This window comes from Melanostigma gelatinosum (genome assembly GCF_949748355.1).
Source record: "Melanostigma gelatinosum genome assembly, chromosome: 15".
Taxonomy (NCBI): Eukaryota; Metazoa; Chordata; class Actinopteri; order Perciformes; family Zoarcidae; genus Melanostigma; species Melanostigma gelatinosum.
In genome coordinates, this window is record NC_136648.1 from 9,589,965 (window position 1) to 9,610,790 (window position 20,826).

General features: G+C 40.9%; 1 protein-coding gene across 2 annotated transcripts in view; it reads right to left on the reverse strand.

Annotated features, from left to right (window-relative positions):
* The window catches only part of LOC306789196 (guanine nucleotide-binding protein G(olf) subunit alpha), a 40,819-nt gene extending 20,794 nt beyond the window's left edge, over positions 1-20,025 (reverse strand). The window contains exons 1-5 of one of the 2 annotated variants that reach the window (XM_079285018.1): positions 19,482-20,025; positions 9,914-9,986; positions 9,081-9,135; positions 8,783-8,902; positions 2,583-2,680 (exon numbers count right to left, since the gene is read on the reverse strand). In XM_079285018.1, coding sequence (XP_079141144.1) covers positions 2,583-2,680; positions 8,783-8,902; positions 9,081-9,135; positions 9,914-9,986; positions 19,482-19,983 — 848 coding nt within the window. In that variant the 5' untranslated portion in view covers positions 19,984-20,025. Of the gene's footprint in view, positions 1-2,582; positions 2,681-8,782; positions 8,903-9,080; positions 9,136-9,913; positions 9,987-10,263; positions 11,089-19,481 lie in introns of those variants that run through there. The other variant, XM_079285019.1, reaches the window with a different exon arrangement.
* Between the last annotated feature and the right edge of the window lie 801 nt (positions 20,026-20,826).

Sequence of the window (20,826 nt, forward strand, 5' to 3'; positions counted from 1 at the left end):
CAAACGTAGCTAGCAATGAGAAGATGGGACACGCTAGCGGATAGACCCTGAAAATAAAACAATACAACGTTTGTTTAAATACAGCCCGGGTCCAAAGTTATGACCTCTGCTCCCTTCCTTTCAACCCAGTTGGCTGCTGAAGCCGTCTGCCAGTGTTTCACTACTTCTAGGGTAGTTAGTAGTGCAGTGGTCACAACAACAATAAGTGTGTGCGTGTGTGTGTGTGTGTGTGTGTGTGTGGGGGCCTTTGCACACAGACAGGTCTGCTGCCATGTAGCATAGAGTATCTATGAATGCCCTCCGTCTACATAGTTCATACAGAGGTTAAAACTGAGAGAGGAAGTAAGTGAGAGGCCACGCAGTCTGACAAATTCCAGACATCAATCACAGACACTGACAATAGAGGCATATTGTAATGTTACTTCTGGCTGCAAAGTGAGATTTCAAAAGTGAACACTGCTTTATCCTTCTCCAAAAAATGCATGGTAGGAATCGGGAATGATTAATTATATTTCAAGGTGAATTTTTTGTAAATTCACTGCACTGAATCACACATACGCTCTCCTTTAGAAAAGAAAAAAAGCACTTCGACAACTGTCACTCAACTGAACTGCCATTCAGGAAGGAAGAACGCTAAACTACAGACATGTGCAGTCAGAGCCACCATGCTCGGACCGCATAATTATTAACCCCATCAAAACTTTGTGCATTTGAACACTAAGCGACACGAAGCTGTAACTTATTAGAATGTTTTATCTCCTTTATCACACCAGTAAAAGAAATGTGTTAGCTTGATGGCGGTTTATTGGCCAAACATACAACTGCTCACCGGCTCTTAACCAATCAGGAGCAGCAGCGTAACAGCCAGAGAGGCGGTGACAGGAGGACAGCGAGAAGGGCAGGAGAGAGAGAAGTAATCAAGGAACGGATGATATTTAAGAGGAGGCGGCTGGGAACATCAAAATAAACAATTAAGCGTCACAGTAAATGTATTATAACTTCCATGAAAAAACTAAATGCTGGCTACTTGCAACACACAGACAGAAGTTCAAAAACCAATAAATGCACTTCAACAGCAGAAAAGTCACATAAATCACGATTTAAAAATACCGTATGCGTTTCACGGTCTTCATTGCGCTCTGTTAATGTTTACTCGTGTCACAGGACCGCTGTATTTTCTGTGCCTCAGCAGTTTCAGTTTTTACAACATGGAATATTCTTTCTGATTAAGACATTAAGACACTCATTAAGACATTAAGGAAGAAGATTTTAAATGTCGATATGTGACATCACGTTACGGGAACACGGACTAAAATAAACACAAGATGCTTATTTGCATGTTGTGCCGTCGTACTGCACACAGACTGACTCAGAGCAGCAAAGACAAACACTTGGACTGTAACAGCTCGACCTTACAGATTCATGTGACTCCTCCAACCATCACCTGACTATCTCTCGCCTTTCTATGGAAGCTGCTTTCAGGCAAGGGCAACCAGGGGAAGACTTGATCCGGAGTCAAATTTATGTTCAAGAAACGGAAGATATTCAGGAGCAGAGTACAGAGACCGTTTGTCTACGTGCTACGCCATCTTTAAAACATCTGAGCACTACATCCATGTAACGCAGGCTCACAGGTCGCTGACAACAAGACAATACCTCCAGTCACTGATAAAGAGTGCGTTTGACAGAACCCTGAGAGATAAAGGGAGGGGACAACTTCCAGTAGGTCTGTGTACCATGTCCTCAGATTTAAATGTGAATCCAGAGGTGAGTCAGAGAGGAAGTAGAAGGAGAGCACTGTAATCAGTGAGTCACTTTGCATACCCAAACTTCCTTCTACAGACCAGTCGGGGGCCCTCCACTGTGTACGACCAGCACCCTACGGTGGCCCAAGGTGAAGCGGGAGCCTTCCATACAATCTGGGGCACTGTGCAAAGAGGCATCAGTTGCTGCGCCTTGCCACACTGCAGTTATCAGTATTTCCTAACTGCAGTATCTGGAGTACAATTGTATTCGGAAAAACTCCATACAGATTGTAGCCAAAATCAAATCATGACCCACATAGCTTTTGTCCAGCCTTTAGCGACAGCGAAATTTAGTCTCTCAACTCCACAGGTCACCATCACGAAAATGAGAATTACTTTAATTACGTCTTTACAGACACATGTTGCATCCATACAATCCCAGTGAAGAAGGCATATAAATACAGGCCAGGCCTGGCTTTGCATATCGCCACGGTGCGATGTCGAACACACCGACATGAGGAGATACATGTATACTTTTCCTGAGGATGAATACAACTGCTGCTTGCCTCGCCACGCCCAGAGTAAACATATCTCAGCCATGTTCATGTAGGACATGTCACCAGCACACAGCGCAGAGCGTTCAGCTCAAACGTGACACAAAGAAGACGTACAGAGCAGGGAAGTGACAATAGTTTACAGGCTGTAAAAAAAAAAAAAGCCCACTTTTCTTGATCTGCACAGATAACTTATGACATAATGTATGTCATCATAAACAATCTCTCAAGTATCCAAAGCTCAAAGTCACACCCCGAAAGGTCTTTAGATGTTTGGACTCACTATTGTGCACAGTCGATGAGCTGGTACTCATTGGACCTCTCAAAGCACGCCTTCACTCCTTCGTCGTCCCACAGCTTCTTTGCGTGATCAAAGAACTCCTGAAGAAGAAGAAGAAGAAAAGAAACTTGAAGAAACAGACAATAATATATATATTGGACAAGAAAAAGACTTGACAAAGTACAATATCATGATGGGACGGTCATGTGCTTTGAATTCATTCACATTGATAGTGTTGAAGCACACTACTCAGAGTAAACCCGCCTGAAGTTACTTCATAATGAACTATTCATTATAAAGAAAGAGTCATTCATCACATTAAAAAAAAGTTTACTTCATTTTGACCGACACACAAAGGTCAAAACTATGCCAACTTGGCAGATTTCTTTGCATACGTACATTAGAAAATACATGCAAGTAAATAAACACACCGAATACTGTAAGAAATTACCCAGTTTCTTAAAGAGAATGAATTGGTGATATACACTGTTTGTCATCTAAACCAAGTACCACACTTAGTTACACACAATGCATACATATGTACACACTCACTGAGCGGTTGAGTAAAAGTTCCGGGTGCCAACGACTGCCATTCATTAGCAGCAGAATATCTTATTCAACAAGTATTTGTAGCATATTTTACAGGCGTAGCTCTGCCGGAGTAAAGTAATTCTCATTAGCCTAGCTTAGCATACAGACTGGAAGCAGGAGGGAACAGCTAGCCTGACTCGGTCTGAAGCGAAAAACGACTACCAACACAGCCGGGGACGGTGACTGTGGGCAACTTCCCAGAGTCTGGCTGTTAAAATGAGGTTCCCAGATTAGGTTCTGCACCATGGAGCCTGTAACAAGGAACTATACGAAAACCTGCACTCAGACCCAATCTAGCAATCTGATCTACAGCCAGAGACGCCGCACAAGCATGCTGGTGGATGTACAAACTGTTTGTCAAGAAACAGTTCCAGCATGTAACTCTCCACAAAACCACGTTTTTTTTCTGTTGTGTTCCGATTAAAAAAGCAAGATACAAGCTCCGGCTACGTACTTAATGCATTCATCATTTTCCCCTCCAACTCTCTTAAAGAAAGCTTTTACTCACAACTTTTTTCACAAGCTCTCGTCTCTGAACTGTAACTTTAAAAAGGAACAAAATGTGGTACTCTTGGAGGCCAAATGTATAACACTACAGTTACATTACATAGGAGTGACTCTGTGAATGACCACATACGTCTCAGCCGGAGCTTTATGAAGGGAGCTCGTCTCATCGATGACTTGGAGACATTTCCCAGGACTCTCTGTAGGCCCTAAACAGAAGATGGTTGGGCTAATATCCCTCGTCGCCTCCCGTGCACATGTCTTTCAGACGGGCTCCTCCTCTAGCCAGGAACCACCACATGACTCTCTGCACTCAGCACTGGCTCTGCGCTCTGACCGGGGAGAGGGTGAAAGTAGCCCCGAACCAGAAGGAGCCTGATAAATGATCACATGCTCCGGGAGATCTCCTCTCGGCAGATCCCGTGATGAAGTTCAACATGGAGGATCCACTGAAGTCTCCCAGACAGCAGACGTTAATACTGGTTTACGTTTTTTTTTTTGTTACAGATGAATATGGACCCACAACTTCAGGCACGGATGCTGTCATGTTAGGTGTATTTACGTACATTTTTACCAAAGTATTGTACGTTTACCCATTCATTTCAATTTTACAACCATGGATCAGCTTTGCATTTACCTGCTTAACCAAAAGAAAAAGGAAATGAGGCCATATTTGCTTCCACTTCTGTTTCAGTCAAACTTTAAAACCCCAACCTCAACTAATCTCAATAACATTCAACAGCGCTGATTACGTTCATATTAGCTCTGCAGGTCTCAACATGTATTTATTGTATACAAGCAGACATCGACTAGCAAGCGTTGGTACTGGATGGAGGGAGGACGAGGGGTAGAGGGTGGAAGGGGCAGGGGGGGGGGCAGAGTATGGTCCTCAGGGCTCTTTTCCACAGAGGCGTGTGACACTGGGCCTTTGAATAAATGCAGTGTGTGCTGCAGTGCCCTACAGAGGAACTGATAACACAGAAAGAGACCAGGAGGGAATTTGCTTCAACACAAGCTTTTTTTAACTCTTCCCAGTCCACCCCCCCTCCTCCATCAACAGACATTAGACACCGATCCGATTCTCTGGTGGCTCTGCTCGGACCAGTTCTCACTTCCGCCTGAGCTTCAACGTTAATCAAGTTATACGTGATGTAATATTTCTCTTGAATCATATAGGTCAGTCTGACACAGGGAGCAGAATGGGCCTGAATCTGATTTGACTTAGCAAAACGAAGTTGTGGAGCGAATGGTTTGCGTCGTCCCGTCGCGAGGGGACACTTAAATTCCTTTGGGTAAAGTTTTAAAGAGACCTTTGGTCTTAAGAGCAAAATGTACAGCCACAAATCTCACATCCCTCCATACATAGCCAGCCCCAGACAAGCAGCGAGCTCCTCAGTTAACCATCAACAACACTTTTATTGGATTTGAATACCTGTGTTAGATAGTCACCCAGCACAGAGAGGGAGCAGACTTTCAAGCGTTACCTCAGTTAAAAAATAAAAAAGAGAGCAAAAGCAAAAGGGAGCAACTGTTCATCTTTCATAACACAGTTCCAGAAACGGAGCAGTCCTTTGTACCACCCTTTGCCCCACATCTTGGATCCTCAGGTAATCAATTTAAGGAAAAACTAACTTCCAGGACTGAAGCTGTTCATCAGAAAGGAAATCACCAAGACGCTAACAACAAGGGAATGCTATGAAAGGTGTTGTCCTTCTTGGCTGTATTGAAGAACAAAAGCAGGTCACTTTTCCTCATTAGAAATCATTATTATGGCTTGGCCTGTAAACTGACATCCGTTTACACACTCACTGACAGTTGCTGATGTGCACAAGTTTCAATAGACATGTTGTAAAATCATCAGTGCAGTAATTCTGCACACCAACACAAAAATAGATCAGTTCAACAAAGGGTGGGGCTGAACATAATATGAAGCTCACCTTCCACAACTGACTTCAATTCACACCAAGAAGAAAAAAACACCAAAAAAAACACAACAACAAACTTTTGTGGACCTAATCCTTGTCCTTTTGTTGTGAGTGTACAGAACTAACTTTACCAGGTCTATATCGCTACTCAAACATTACAGAGACCTGCTTCATTTAGCATCAAAAAGACAGGGTTACATGTCTGATGGAGAGAAAGCTACACGGTGTAAAACAACGGCGCTCATTTGAATTTGTTCCACTTCAGGCGACAGACACCGTCGGGTGGCTAGCAGAGCTACCACAGCGCCATTTGTTTCTATTTGCATTGACGACAGTTTGTGTCGGTGCATTCTTTTCCATGGGCCTACTGTTATCCCAAACTACTAAAGGATTCTTTGATGATAAAGAGTACAGGCCATCAGAACTAAGCACGGGGATTTGACATAATAGGGCAAAGGGGAAACTGTAGCTCACGCTTTCAGAACTATTTTGTTGTGTTGGGAGGCAACATGTTCCTAATATTCCTTGTCTGTACCATAAACATAGACCATGTGACTTTACAGAAAAGATATTTCACACGACTTTGACAGCAAAAAAACATCAACATACACGTAGAAGAGACAACAAGGTCTCCACCAACAGTTCCTTCTAAAGACCGTGACGCGATGCAGCCATCGTTCTGCTGCTTGTCGCCTTTCTATTTGACACAGCACACCATTGTTCTCGGGCTCACTTTTCTCAACTAGGAAAAAAAACAACGAGCTATGCTATCAAGTCAAATTATAACGGCCAATAAACTTATCATTAGATAAGCAACACTTTTATTTCAATCACTACTGCAAAAACCAACAACTGTAAACACAACATAAGGGTGAGTACAGCCTTCATGAAAGAAGGTAGAGAACACAGCAGAGATAATAATAAACTTTTTCTATGGTTTTAACCTATAATATCTCAGAGTAAATGGAGGCTTGATCTACTTGAAGAACTTTTCTCTTCCTCCAAAAGTACAGAGACGCTTTGATTCAATCGGTTTCAGTAAATGTTCCTAGCAGAACAAGCTTAGAACAAGCGGGGATCTTCTTCTCTTTTTTTTGAGAGAGAGAGGCAGCTAATAAAAGCAAGTTTAATGACTCATCTCCATGGTCACCACTATGCAGTTAAGCATTTTAGTGATGTGTTAAGACTTTCATATAGTCTCAGTCAGGTACGTCATATGACAAGGTCATCTTCAGCGTGATGACTGGACGGAGAGAATTAGCACCAATACGACACGTTGAATAATTTATGAGTCGATGGAGAAGAAAGTTCTGGACTCTTGGTCCGAAACAAGAAGACGTTTGAAGATGTCACCCTGGGCTCTGTGACGTTACAGACAAAACAACTGAATCGAGAAAACATTTGGCAGATTAGCTGATAATAAAAAAAATAATCTGTCTCTCCACCTCCACAGCAAGTAATTCAGGGAAATGTAGGAAGTCAAAGAGTATCGTCTACTTCTTCTTCCTGTTCACAGCAATAACGTATCACAAAACAATGGATTTAAGTGCACTGAACGGCTTGTTTGTCAAGAGAAAGTGTCCTTTTAGGATTCATGAAGTTGGTTCGCCATGACTTCATCGCTCCAAAAGTTTCCAGGTAAAACATATTTCCACATTTCACAAAAGGCGCCAACAGGTGAAAGCCACAGGTTACTGATTGGCCGTGTTCCTGCACTGCTGTATTGGATGTCATGCCCGGTGGCACTAAGTGACAATGTAGTGGTGACACTGACGGCACTAGTTAAGCCCGAGACTGATGACAAGCACAGACGCTCCACACAGAGCCATGTTGTTCCCTTCGGCCGGGCCGGGGCCTGGGAACTCAACGGCGGCACTCCCCATGGCCCCGGCCCTCACACAACACAACATCACAGACTACTGCTGCCCTGTTAACGCTCTCACTGTGGGCCCTGTCAGGGAAATTAACCCCCTCAAATCCCTTTAATGGATCTTCTGGCGATGTAGAGTTAAATAAAGTTGCCCAGAGGGAAGCTGGGAAACAACGTTCAAAGCAGTTAAGTGATGGTATGGCTAAGACCTGAGAGAAACAGTAAAACAGTGACCAAAAGGCCTGAATATCAGTTGTATTTTGAGGCCTTGTTGGGAAAGTCATATGCCAGATTGTGGTTAAGAAATAAACCACACGTGGAATTCATCCCTCTGAATCTTTTTTTCTAAAAAGGTGATACTTGTTAAAATATTCTCCCGAAGATAAAAGACGAAACTAACATTTATCACATTCTAACACAACTAACATTCATCAGCAACTAACATTTATTTTTATTGTCAATTCATGTCAAAATCTAAATTTCTAAAGACTTCAAATGTCTTGCTTTGTCCGACAATATAAAACAAAAGATTTGCGGCAAATCGCACACCGGTTACACAACACTGATCCTCAGATCAATACACCAAAAGCAGACTAACCCTGTACTTTATTAATACACAATAGCATGTTTATGCTTTAATTTGGTTCCCATAAAAGCCTCAAGTGTATCGGAAAAAAATAATAATTTGATTCGGAACCTAAGAGTTTATCTACAGCTGTGTCATTCCTGTTTTGCGGAGCTGCACAGCCGGTGTGAAACAAGGAACACTTTCAAAATTATGTAAAACATTTTCTACATTTCCAACACATGATCTCGCGCTGTCAAATAGCCGATCACACACTGAAAAGAATACCGTGTGTTCTCGCATTTAAATCCACATACAGGACATCTGCTCCAGCTACGAAGGGGAACCAAACCTTTGACCTGAATCCACTAACTGTAGATCTTATACAAGTTAGCTGACATTTACATTCATAACTCCATAACTCCCAAGGGGGAAAAAAAACAATGCCTTTAGTCTGGGTTTGTTATTTTTTTTTAAAAGACCGCCACCACATCCTAAAAAGGAGTAAATCAAAGAAGAGAGGCAACATTAGGACTGTTGTGGAATAACATCTGACATCCCTGAGCTATAATAGCAAGATCTACGTTGTTGGCCATAAAAACAACTAAATGCTCTCATCACATAACATCCAACACCCACACAAACACATATTGCATATGTGAAAGACCAAAACAAAAGGCATGTACTATCCCAGTGTCTCTCTCACACACATGTTCACATCTGCACAGAAACTTTCTGAACGTCTTACCTGCGAGTAGTCAAAGTCGGAGAGAGGTGCTATGCTTTTGATGTATTCGATTCTGAATTGGTCCTCTGGGTTGGCTAGCGGGACTGGAGGTATTAAAGTGCTCATCGCAGACACAATAGTCTACAAAGCAGAAGTTGTGGGGGGGGGGAACAAAAAGACAAGCATTAAGCAGGATGAATACAGGGAAATAATCTAATCGTAAGCCTGTATAATAATAATAATAATAATCAGTAAAATGGGATTGCAGTGAGTGTAACAACAGAGACATTGAGCACATTTAGAAGGCGATGCCACTCACCACTATGGCATCCTTCACGTTTTTCCGAATATCTTGGATTTTCTGTTTCTTTTCTCTGCATGGAGACAGAATAGAAGTGCGGGGCAGCGGTTACGAAAACATCAACCACAGCAGAACACAAATGATTTATCATCAAGGTGGTTATGAGTAAGATGTAAGGGGTTACAGCCAGGTTAGACTGTATTCTTAACACAATCATACATACAGCACAGGTGTCAAGGCTGAGAGGCTGTACCAGGTAGCAGTGAAATGCAGGATGGGGTTCAGTAAAACATTAAAGTAAAGCGATACGATGGGTTGTAGTCATGATTTTCCTCATTTTTTGATCTTACAAATGCAAGATTATGCCTCGACATACACATACAGTGGGTTTTCATACAGTTACAGGACTCTTGACATGTACTAGGCCTGTTTAAAATAGACCACTGGTGAAATCAATGCCATGCAAGGGCCTTGCAGCAAAACAAATCATCAATAGGCCTGTGTCGATCACAACCTTTCACCCTCTCACATGAAACAGGAAACAGCGCATTATTTGGCATCTTTGTGACACTGAAATCCTCACACATGTATGATAACTGTACATGTACACGAAAAAGGGGGGAAAGGAGCGAGAGAGAGAGACAGAGAGAGACAGAGAGAGAGATATTAGCTGCTTTGCATGGGATACTGGGCCCAACAGGCGCTGCAGTGCCTGTGGGGAAAATCCATTCACAGGCTACACTCTGGCCTCCACAGTGTTATTCATTAGGAAGCCAAAATAATACGCATTAATATGATGCTAGAGACGTTAATGTCGCCATGTAATAATAACTGTATTGAGCAGCACTCACTCCGCGTTGAAGCCGTTGACGTGTAGAATCCTCATCTGCTTCACAATGGTGCTTTTTCCGGACTCTCCCGCACCTTCGAAAACAGACCCAAAAAAAAAAAAAAAATACATTATGGGGAACATCCAGGTTAGCGTGAGAACCATAATACATGTCTTTAGAAACCAGGCCAGTTAATCGTATGCTCGCTCTCTCTCTCTCGCTCTCTCTTGGAGCTTCGCTTCTTCCATCAATATATCCACCCCCATGACATATTATTGCAAGCGCTGTCAAACGGGGCTACGTGTTCGGTAAACGAAAGGGATTAGCTTACGCTTTCAGAGAGCCACATCACGTTTAAAATCAAGCCTTACCCAGTAATAACAGCCTGTGTGTGGCTTTATACGCTTGTCTTTCCTTTTGCAACTGTTTCTCTATCTTTTTATTCGCCTCTCGTTGTGCCTTTTCGTCGATGCGTTGATCTTCAGTCTTGCTGTTGCCCAAACAACCCATCTTCCGTCGCCCTCACCCTTCCTTGTGGAATCGTAAAAAAATATATATATGTATATAAAAAATAAAAAAAACAGCCCGGTTGATTTCGTTTGTTTAAAAAAAAATAACACAGCAATGAGTCTTACTGTAAAAATAAAAAAGGGGAAAAAATAAAATCTCTGCGAGGCTTCTTCTCCGTCGGAGGGAGGAATATGTTCCGCTTTAGCCGCAGCCAACCGTCATCCAAACCGTGTGTTAGTTTACAAACCAACGGAGAATAACGGCTCAGTTCCACTAAGATATATCAAAAATACATATAAATAAGGAGAGAGAGAGGGTTTTCAATTTCTGGGGAATCCAGTCAACTGTTCCTATCGCGTCTCCAACCCCTCTCTTCTCTCAGTATTTTTTTCTATCTGAATTTCTATCAGTATTTTTCTGTCTCTTTAACTCAGCACTGCCTCTCTCTGTGGCACCAGGAAGTAACCGTGGACCGTGGAGGTGGAAAACAAACCTGCGTTAAACTGTAACGTTAACAACCCGCTACTGATATAGCATTTTATAACTTGTGTGGAAAAGGGAGAGGAGCCATCCCCCGGTTTAGTCCGTCGCTATCTTTGCTATCAAACTAATCGGCAAAAGGCGTGGAAACCCGGACGAGTCTCTGTGCTGGTTTACAGAGGGGCTGGGTCTCTTCTTCTTCTTCTTCTTCTTCTTCTTCTTCTTCTTCTTCTTCTTCTTGGCTTCCAGTCAGTGAGGTGGCCCTGACACAAACTGGCAACCCGTTTACAGTGCCTGTGTGTGTGCACTGGGCTTTACCTATCTCTCTTGTTTATACTTTACAGGCCTGGGGGCCATCGTTGTAGTCCTTGTGGCGAATTAGGACTACTTGTAGGTGGTGGAGGAAGTATTCAGATCCTTTACTTCAAGTAAAAGTACAAAAGTATGAGTTACAAAATGAAACTTAAAGTATAAATAGTTAAAGTACTCATACAAAATGGCCCCTTTCAGATGTTTATACTGCATTATTATACTTGTTAAGACTATACAGTGGTGGAAAGTAACTAAGTGCATTTACTCAAGCACTGTACTTAGGCACACAATTTGTGGCACTTTTACTTTACGTTACAGGCCTGGGGCCCATCTTTGTAGTCCTTGAGAGGACTACTTTTTCTCAAGTAAAAATACAAAAGTATTATCAGCAAAACGTAGTGTAAATATCAAAATTAAAAGTACTAATTTTGCAAAATTGCCCCATTCAGAGGTTTGTACTGTATTAATATATAAATTATTCATTGGTGGAAAGTAACATAAGTTCAGTTTTGAGGTACTTGTACTTTACTTGATTAATTCCATTTGATGCAAATTCAACTTCGCTACACTTCAAGGAAATATTGTACTTTTTACTTCACTGCATTTATTTGAAAGCTTTAGTTTTAGTCTATTAGTTACTTTGCCAATTCAGATTAATACAAAATATAATCACAAAATAAATGTTGATGTTTTATTATAGATTAAATTACCCAGTAGTATATAAGGTAGCCCAAATTAGCTCCACCTTTACCTGTTGCACCATAAAAGTGATGCGTACATTAATCTATTGACGATTAGATTCCAGTATCGTATACATTATACTGAATTATGATTACTTTTACTTTTTCAACTGTATGTATATTTTGATAGCAATACTAACTGGATGAAGAACTCAGATCTTTTATTTTAGAATAAGTAGCAATACCACAGTGTAAAAATACTATAGTACAAAATCAAAAATATTACTTAAACTCAAGAACAAAAGTATTAGCATCACAATATACTTAAATAACTAAAAGTAAAGATAGTCATTATGCAGAAAAGGGCATTTCAGAAAAATATATATTATATCAGTAGTACTGCAGCTGGTAAGGGTGGGGCCTCGGGTGGAATAAAAGTGCAATAATGACTGTAGTGGAGTAGAAGTATGAAGTAGCATAAAATGGAAATACTCAAGTAAAGTACAAGTACCCAAAAATTGGACTTAAGTACGGTACCTCAAGAGCATTCGGACTAGTTTAATGTCAGTATGTCATTTATTTCTTTGGAATGTCATTTTGTACATTATGTTTATTTGTTAAAAACATGTCACAATTGCAATTTCTTTATGTACAGTGAAGCAGTGGTGAAAAGTATATTGCTTCATGTACTTTGCTGCAGTGCAATTTTGAGGTACTTGTACTTTACTTGAGCCTTTTCATACTATGCTAGTTTACTTGTAACTTACTACATTTCAGCATGAAATATTTCTTATTAGTCCACTACATGGATTTGACAGTGTCTTTGCAGACTATGAATTAACGAACAGGGTATGAAATACAATGCATTGTAATCGTAAACTACCCGACAGTATATAAAGAAGTTGAATTCAGCTCCACTTATTATTTGTCCTGACAAATTACTTCTCTTCTCTTTAACAATGCATGTTAAAGTTTCAGCTCCAAATATCTAAAAATGTGAATGCTGACAACACTTGACACTGCCAGAGTGTTGTGTTTCTTTTTACAACACTCTGGCAGTATCAGTGTTGTCAGCATTGTCTGACATTTACTTCCTGTGCTTTCCTCTGAACTCGGCCAACATGATGTGTGGGTTTGTACAAGTGTGACTTAACCGTAGAACCAACAGCCGCACTCTACATGTACACTAGCATTGTGTTATTTGCAGGTATCAATAGCAGATGTATTGCCATTACTGATGTCAATATGTGTGAGACAGAGAAACAATTGACTGGAAAGTCTTTTTAATTAAAGCCACTGGTAAAAGTTGGTAGGCCGGCCTTAACAATGAGCTAATGCTTAGTACAATACTACACTGTTGAATTCAGGTCAGGAAAAGCATTACAAGTTTACTGTACTTTACGCTGATATCAAAAATCCTCATAGATCACTCAAACGCATGAGGCAACCACGCATGATTATTTCTGGATCATGTAACAAGGAGTGTGCTGTTATTGTCTCCATTATGCAAACACAATGCAAATACCAGCTCCGTGTAGTGAAATGAGTGGAACAAAGTTGTGTGGCATGCAAATCACAACTGGAACACTTACTTCACCTGTAGTGAAAATAGTACAACCACCAGCCCCCACCCTCATCAAAAAAAAAAAAAACCCCGTCTCCCCACCTGAGAAAGCAAGGTCAAAACAAGTGAGTGGCCCACATCACTCTCTAGTGGTTAGAGGCAGCGCCGCATTCAGCTCCCTTTGAATGATACACAAGCAGAGGCTTTGTTGCATAAATTATCTTCCTTTTTAGGAAGTACTGTCTGGTATTTATGTTTAGCTTGCCGTGGCTTCCTCCTAACTAGACTGAAAAGGGTGTGTGTGTGTGTGTGTTAAGGCTTGTTAAGGTTTATCTGATTTTAAATTCAACTGCTGAAGAGGGTGAAAGTTACTCCGTGTCCACTTAAATCTGAGTTTAAGATGTTTGAGCAGGATTTTGTGACATTATAAACAGTCTGGATACCAATCGTTGTTCCAGTATGCAACGAACACAAATGTAATGTGGAAACTTCCGGTTCACATATGCTGTTAATTGACATCTCAGTGAAGTAGAGGACATTTTGTGTCCAGCAGTTAGACTTTTGATACAATATCTGCATATTTGTTGATTCTGGATTCTTCAATCAAAAGAAAATAATTTAACTTTTTTTTTTTGTGGGAAAACCTTAACAGATACAAAAAAGAATCCAAAGCATGTGTCTTCCAACATGTCTGGAGGGAAGCTTTAAACCATCATTACTATATTTGTGAGTAATAGTAGCAGTTATTTTCCATAATGAATCTGTCTGTCAGTATGTGTGCATGTGCAGTGTTAGAGGAAGTTTTCAGATCCTTTGCTAAAGTAAACATAGCGGTACAACAATCTAAAAATACTCCACTGCAAGTAAATTCTCTTTTCAAAGTCTGACAAAGATGTTTTAACTATTTTCAGACTGGAAGTAGAGCTGTACAGCAAAATGGCAACCACAGAGGCCCTTAAAAATAGCTGCTCATCAATGATCAACGCAACAATGCACAGTTTCTTTTTTGCAAAATGATTGCACTGAAATAATTACATTCAAATATATACACATTACACCTGCCAGTGAACTATTACCATAAACCTAACAATATCTGACACTTAAAACAGCTATTTTCTACCTATAAATCTTTCACACGTTTCACTTTTGAAGCATGTACTGTAAAAACGAGGCATACATCCAAATGATGAATTTCTTTTACGATGCTGGAAAGAACTTTATAGCACTCTCTTAAGGCGCAGAGCCTCTTGATAAAGTCGAAATGATACAGTAGGCAAACCCTGGAGAACAGTCACAGTCCAATGTCCTCCTGCTGTGGCGTGGTTCATTCTGATTCAGCTGCTACATCTGCTATCAGTATCATAAACTTGACAATAATTCATAATCCAGTATGACCGGTTGGTCGTTACATTAACAGTTCGTAGCAAAGTTCAGCAATGGTAAATGATAAAAACCCGTTTAGACTGAAGCAAAGTGCACCTGATTACTGGTATTTAAAGGGGAAGGCCAACAGGGCATATATGTTCCGGTGAGCGAGTTTTTCCCAAAATATGACTTCATGTACACGCACGCAAATAAATCAATAAAACAGACAAATCAGTGACTTCCAACAGGCTATTCGATGGCCTGCCTGCCTCGGTTCAGTCATCGCTACATTGCTTGCAGCCTGTTGTTCAGGCTCACGAAGGGTGAGATATGAAACGGCGAGTAAAGGACATCTAAGAAAGCTATTGTTATATTATCACAGGCCTGTACAGAATGTGATCCAAGAGACCTAACAATAAAGTGACTTCCTTTCCAAGAAATAGGCTGAGCTTGTCCTCCAGTTCCCATCGCCGTATTCCTGTACTCAAGTATAAAGATCTCGATTAAAAGGAAGTCAGATTTTCTGAATTGTCCTCTGGTCATACTTTTTTTAATGATATTTATAGAAGTGTTTTCTGAAAATAATGGTGCCTTCAAACAGGCCGCTGTTCCACAAGAGTAGTCCAAATGATGTGGAAATCTGGCGATACCCTTCATGACACAAACATGTACTTGACTTCACAAACTGACAAAGTTGTATTTGAAGGCTATTGAACTTCGGTGGTCACGTCACAGCTCTGCTTTATTTTGATTAACATAAACCATCTTGCCTTGATTTCAATGGATGGTTCGACTACCTTGATCTATTTAATATTGAGAGGCCTTCCTAAAAAGATTCAAAAGGCGCCTGGACAGCCACTGGGACATGGTCAGAAACTTTTTGGGGATGTAAGATGTAAGATTTATTTATTTTCTTTCTTGTTCTCTCTTTCTGTTTCTATTAGTAGGGGTATACAATACAAAAATAACGATGGCAAATACATGTAAACATGTTGTGAAATACAAAAATACAATTTGTAGGTGTACTGATTCATGATTGTGTTGCAATAAAAGCGTTAGAAAAAAAAAGATATGTATTTCTGTTCTATCATTTTACTATTGAGAAGCTGAAGTGACAGTTTGACACATTTGCTTTAATATGACTTGAACGATTATCAAAATATTGACTGGCAATTTAATATCCTACAGATAGACGAATAGCTTAATCGTCTCGTTTCAGCTTCGTAAATAAAAAAATAAAAAAATAAAAAACACTGTTAGAGCCATGTACTTTGTTATACTGTCACACCCTAACTTACGAAATAAATCAGTTACTTTACTTTGAACTTTGATTTTAAAACTTCAATTCGGCAGGTTTACTGCACCGAAATTAGAATTCAGTCCTATCAGTCAGAAATGAAAATTACCTTTCATATCCAATAAACAACTACACTGAACCTGAAACTTTCTGTGTATGAAGACAAAAGCTTTTGCAGTGAGACATTTATGATCAATAATCTTAAATTTTAAATGGGTATTTTATTTTAAAAACTACCCATAATTTGAGAGTTGAACTATGTCTAAAATGATACTGCAAGATACCAAAAATGTGATTCAGCATGATTCAAAATGTAAGTAACAAATAAATGTGACTCAAACGGATGGATTCGGGCTCCAGCACAAGCTGAACATGGCAGCCCGCAGAGGATAAACATCAGCTCCTTATGGCTATCATTATTCAACCAAATACCTGCAGCAAATACAAACAGATAAAGTGACCCAGATTAGCTAGCATACGTTGCCTTGAAATGCAACACTATTTGAAAGGTGTCCACTTTCAGAGGAACACAAACCACCTCAGTCCTCCGGCATGCAACAAGAGTCCTACTGGAGACCCGGAGGGTATAAAGTCCCGAAATACCTCTTAAGGAAAAACCAGAAGAGGCCTGCGGCTGGTGGCTGAGGCCTCTGGGTGCACCAGGACAGATACAAAATCATTTTGATTCTAAAGTGGCGAAGAAGGCCGCCCAAACCACAATGACGAGCTGAAATGACACAGTAACAAAAGGTCACAGTCACTGTGTAGCTTTCAACAGTGGCTCGTGGAAGGAGTGCATGACACTTCCCTCTGTGACTTCATTAGGATGAACCAGTTCTTCCTGTGTGTAATTAGTGGGAGCTGTTTACTGAGGAAATTAAACTGGTAGCCATTTATTGTGTTGAGTAACGAAGCATTACACTGGTAAAGTAAAGCAAATACATGCAATATGCCGTTAAGTGTGTGTGTGAGTGCGTGTGTGTGTGCCTGTGTGTGTGCGTGTGTGTGCCTGTGTGCGCGCGTGTGTGTGCGTGCGCCAAAACTGAAAGCGGTTGAGTTCTGTTTTTATTGTAAATGTGTTCAACGTTGTTTTCTCATCAGGGTAGCTGTGGTGACCTTTAGCTCCTGTTTCTGATCAAGACTCTCTTTTGATAGTGAAGCATTGCTGGTTATGAAAACTAAAGTACTGAGTTAGCATACATGTACAATATCTACGGTAGATGCGTACCGTACGTGTGGTAAAATAACACAACCTACAAGATAAATCCAAGCAAACAACAGGGCAACCATCTAGAAGCTAACTGAATTGTCCGGGATGCTGCTGACTGATGTTTGGAAAGTCTCTTGAAAGATTACATAAATGATCATCCATGAGGTTCCTGTGAGTTAATAAAATATATGACCTAATACTGATACAAGCCCTGGAGTTTATTTGGACACAATTAAACAGATATGGGCTTCAACAAGGACACTATTATGAAGACTTAATCAATCAGTTCATGTTTTATCTAATTATAATCACTTCCTCCATAAAATGCCAAAAATAACATCATACCAACAGTAAACGTTGTCAGAGCCTGGAACTGATGCCTTATCATTGATTATTTATGGCAGTATGAACATATAGCAGCACAGAAACCCACTTCCACTGAAATACTTAAGTAAGCAAATATTTGAATATTAAAGCTGTAATCAGCAAGAGTTTGATCTATTTAACATAGACATGTTACCCTATAGTCTACTATAATCTATACTACACTCTAATGTACTATAATGTGCATGTATGTGTTAAAAGATGTTATTGTGCAACAGTTAGTCAAAAGGCTATTTGTCATCTGTTGAACTGAACAGATCAGACTTGTCACACTCTGCCACAGGCCGCTATGTTACAATATGCAGTTCATAAAGAACAATTTAAGATCAATTAAGAATATACGATACAATTTGACCCAATAGCACTGGCCACAACACTGCACTGCACTGCACTATACTATACTGTTCCTAGGGATGGGCAATAATATTGGTATTAAATTGATGTTGTGATATGTGAAAAGATATCTGTAATGTATTTTAGGAAGCTTTTCAAACTGCATGCCCTGTTTTTGTTTCTCTTTTGATGTACCGGTATTTTAGGAAGCTCTTTTGTAACACCTTGATGAAAAATAGCCTTTTGGTTAAATCTGGATTTTTTTTTTTTAAACCATGTGTATTTATTAATTTGCACCGTCCCTTCTCTCTCAAATAAATATATTTGTAATGCATACTAAAGTATTATAAAACTGAGCTTCATAATACTATACTACCGGCCACTGTACTCAACTGAACTCCATTTACTGATTGAAAAACTTTACTGTAAATGTGCCACATATTCAAACGTTTGTGTCATATCTGTAGTCCCTGACAGATGTCACACCACACCACAGGCCACGATACTACACTATATCACATTAAGAACAAACATAGCCCTGTAGCCACACGCTAAAGTGTCTCAATAAGTACATCATTCTACACTCAAGCCAGCTAAACTACACCCTATATTACACTGTAATAATTGCGTGAGTAAAGTGATAGTTCTCAGCCGTTGTCCCTGGATAGATGTCACTCTACACAAAAGGCCGCTATAATATAATCTACAACACTCTACTCAGTCAGAAGCCCCAGACAGATACACTCTTACGCTGCACTATATTATGCTGATTCTTTAGAGAAAACATGGCCTGATGGACAAAAGTGAAGTGGTCTACATACATCTTTGCATACTCAAGCGAACTAAATTATACTCTCTATAACACCAAACCACACTACAAGTCAATATACTGTACTATAGTATTCTGTACTGTACTGTACTATACTATATTATACTATAATATGCTAATTCTCAGAGCAAACATGGCCCAATCATCAAAAGCTATAAGTGAATTCTACTCTAAACTACTCGACTATACTACATTATACTCGACTATACTACCTTATTGAGAGGTAAACACAGTTGAACTTCAATACGTAATACTACACTGTACTGTACTGTACTCGATTTCAGATTAAACATGACTCAATAGCCACAAGCTAAGTAGTCTCTGTAAACCTGTGTGAAGTAGTCCATTTCGAAGGCCCCTCTCTTATGTTTAATAGGCGTTTTCCTTTTTACAACCCCAAATATGAGCAGTAAGAGGACGGCAGGCCCAGAGCGGCCACACGTCCGTCTTCATCATTTGTCATTGTCAGCCGCAGGGGGTACTTTTCACCGCTAAGCCAACAGATGTGGCAATAGGCCTCAACAGAGTAGTGACATCATTTCTGGAAAGGCCAGTACGTTTTTGGTTTCTAATAATAAAACGGCTTCCTAGTCCAACAACAACAATAGCGAGGGACTCAACCTACCGAGCAGCAGCAGTCGATGCGTCTGTTTGTACTCCCGTTTGAGCTCCTTCAGCGCCCTGTCAATGTTCTTGCTGACTTTCTTCGCCTCCTTCTCGGCCTCCTTCTCCTCCACCAGCAATTTGTCCCAGTTTTTCTGCTTTTGGGTGCTCGTCTTTTGCAGCAGCTGTAAGCGTCGGCCGCGGTCCTTCCCTGTCCCCTTACCGCTACCACCGCCTCCTCCTCCGCCGCCACCTCCGTTTTGTATGAGCGCACCGTCGGTACCGGTGTCTCCACGGCGGTGCTCCCCGGCCGGGAGCCTGGCAGGGTCCCCGGGGCGAACCGGACCGCCGCCGCCGCGTAGCGACGAAGTCTCCCCGCATCCTCCGGTGTCCTCCTGGCGGGCTCCCACGGCGCGGGTCGGCACGGCGGCGTCCGGAGGCTGATCCGAGTCCGAGTTGGCGTTGGAGATAGACCCGCTCAGGTCCCCGAAGAGCCGGGGACGCAAGCTGTAGCACAGCCCCATGTTGAAACCAATATTTGTCTGTGAATGTGATTTCTCATAAATTAAAACAGCCAAAAAAAAATAGCAGTTGCGCCACCAGCAGCCCTAACGAGCCATCGTCACATTGGAGCTCCAGCGGTGCGATTTAAGTCCGAAATTGAGCCGAAAATGTGAATGAATTACGCTCCGACATTTGCTATATGTCATTTTGCATTTTCCCCAGTCAGCCTTCGCTTCGTAGTTAGTAGATCACCTGATCCTTGAGTGGACACTGCGGGTCCATCTTACCGTAAGTAACCAAAAGCACAACCTTGGGGAAAAAACGCTACTGTCCGCTGCGCAGACAGTCAACAATCTGACTGCACAGTTGTTAGGTGCAATGCACGGCACGTCATGCTACTACAGTGTATGGCCATTTCGAGAATGCTGGTCATGATTTTCATTCCTCACATTTCATTGCCTGCATGCCTAAAGACAACCTTCTGCCCTGTAGATAGTGAACCTGCTTTGTATTATCAGAGCAATGACACACCAATAATCTTTATTTATTTAACAAACGTGTCGAATCAAATGGCAACCCTTTTTGATAGTTTTTGAGTTGATTCACACAAAGATAATTACGATAATTGAGGCGTTATTGTGTTTCCTAACACAGCGCTTTATTACACAAACCCTTATACACTATAATGTCATTTCTTTATATGACCCTTTTCATTATTTTATTTTGTCAGTTTTATTTACCGGATATCTAAATATACAGGACCTTTTTATGAACCCCAAAGCAGTTTAAGTGTCCATGTAAATATTATGGATAAAACATCCGGTCTTCAAGTCGGGAACCGGGGACATTTCAAGGGTCCTTGG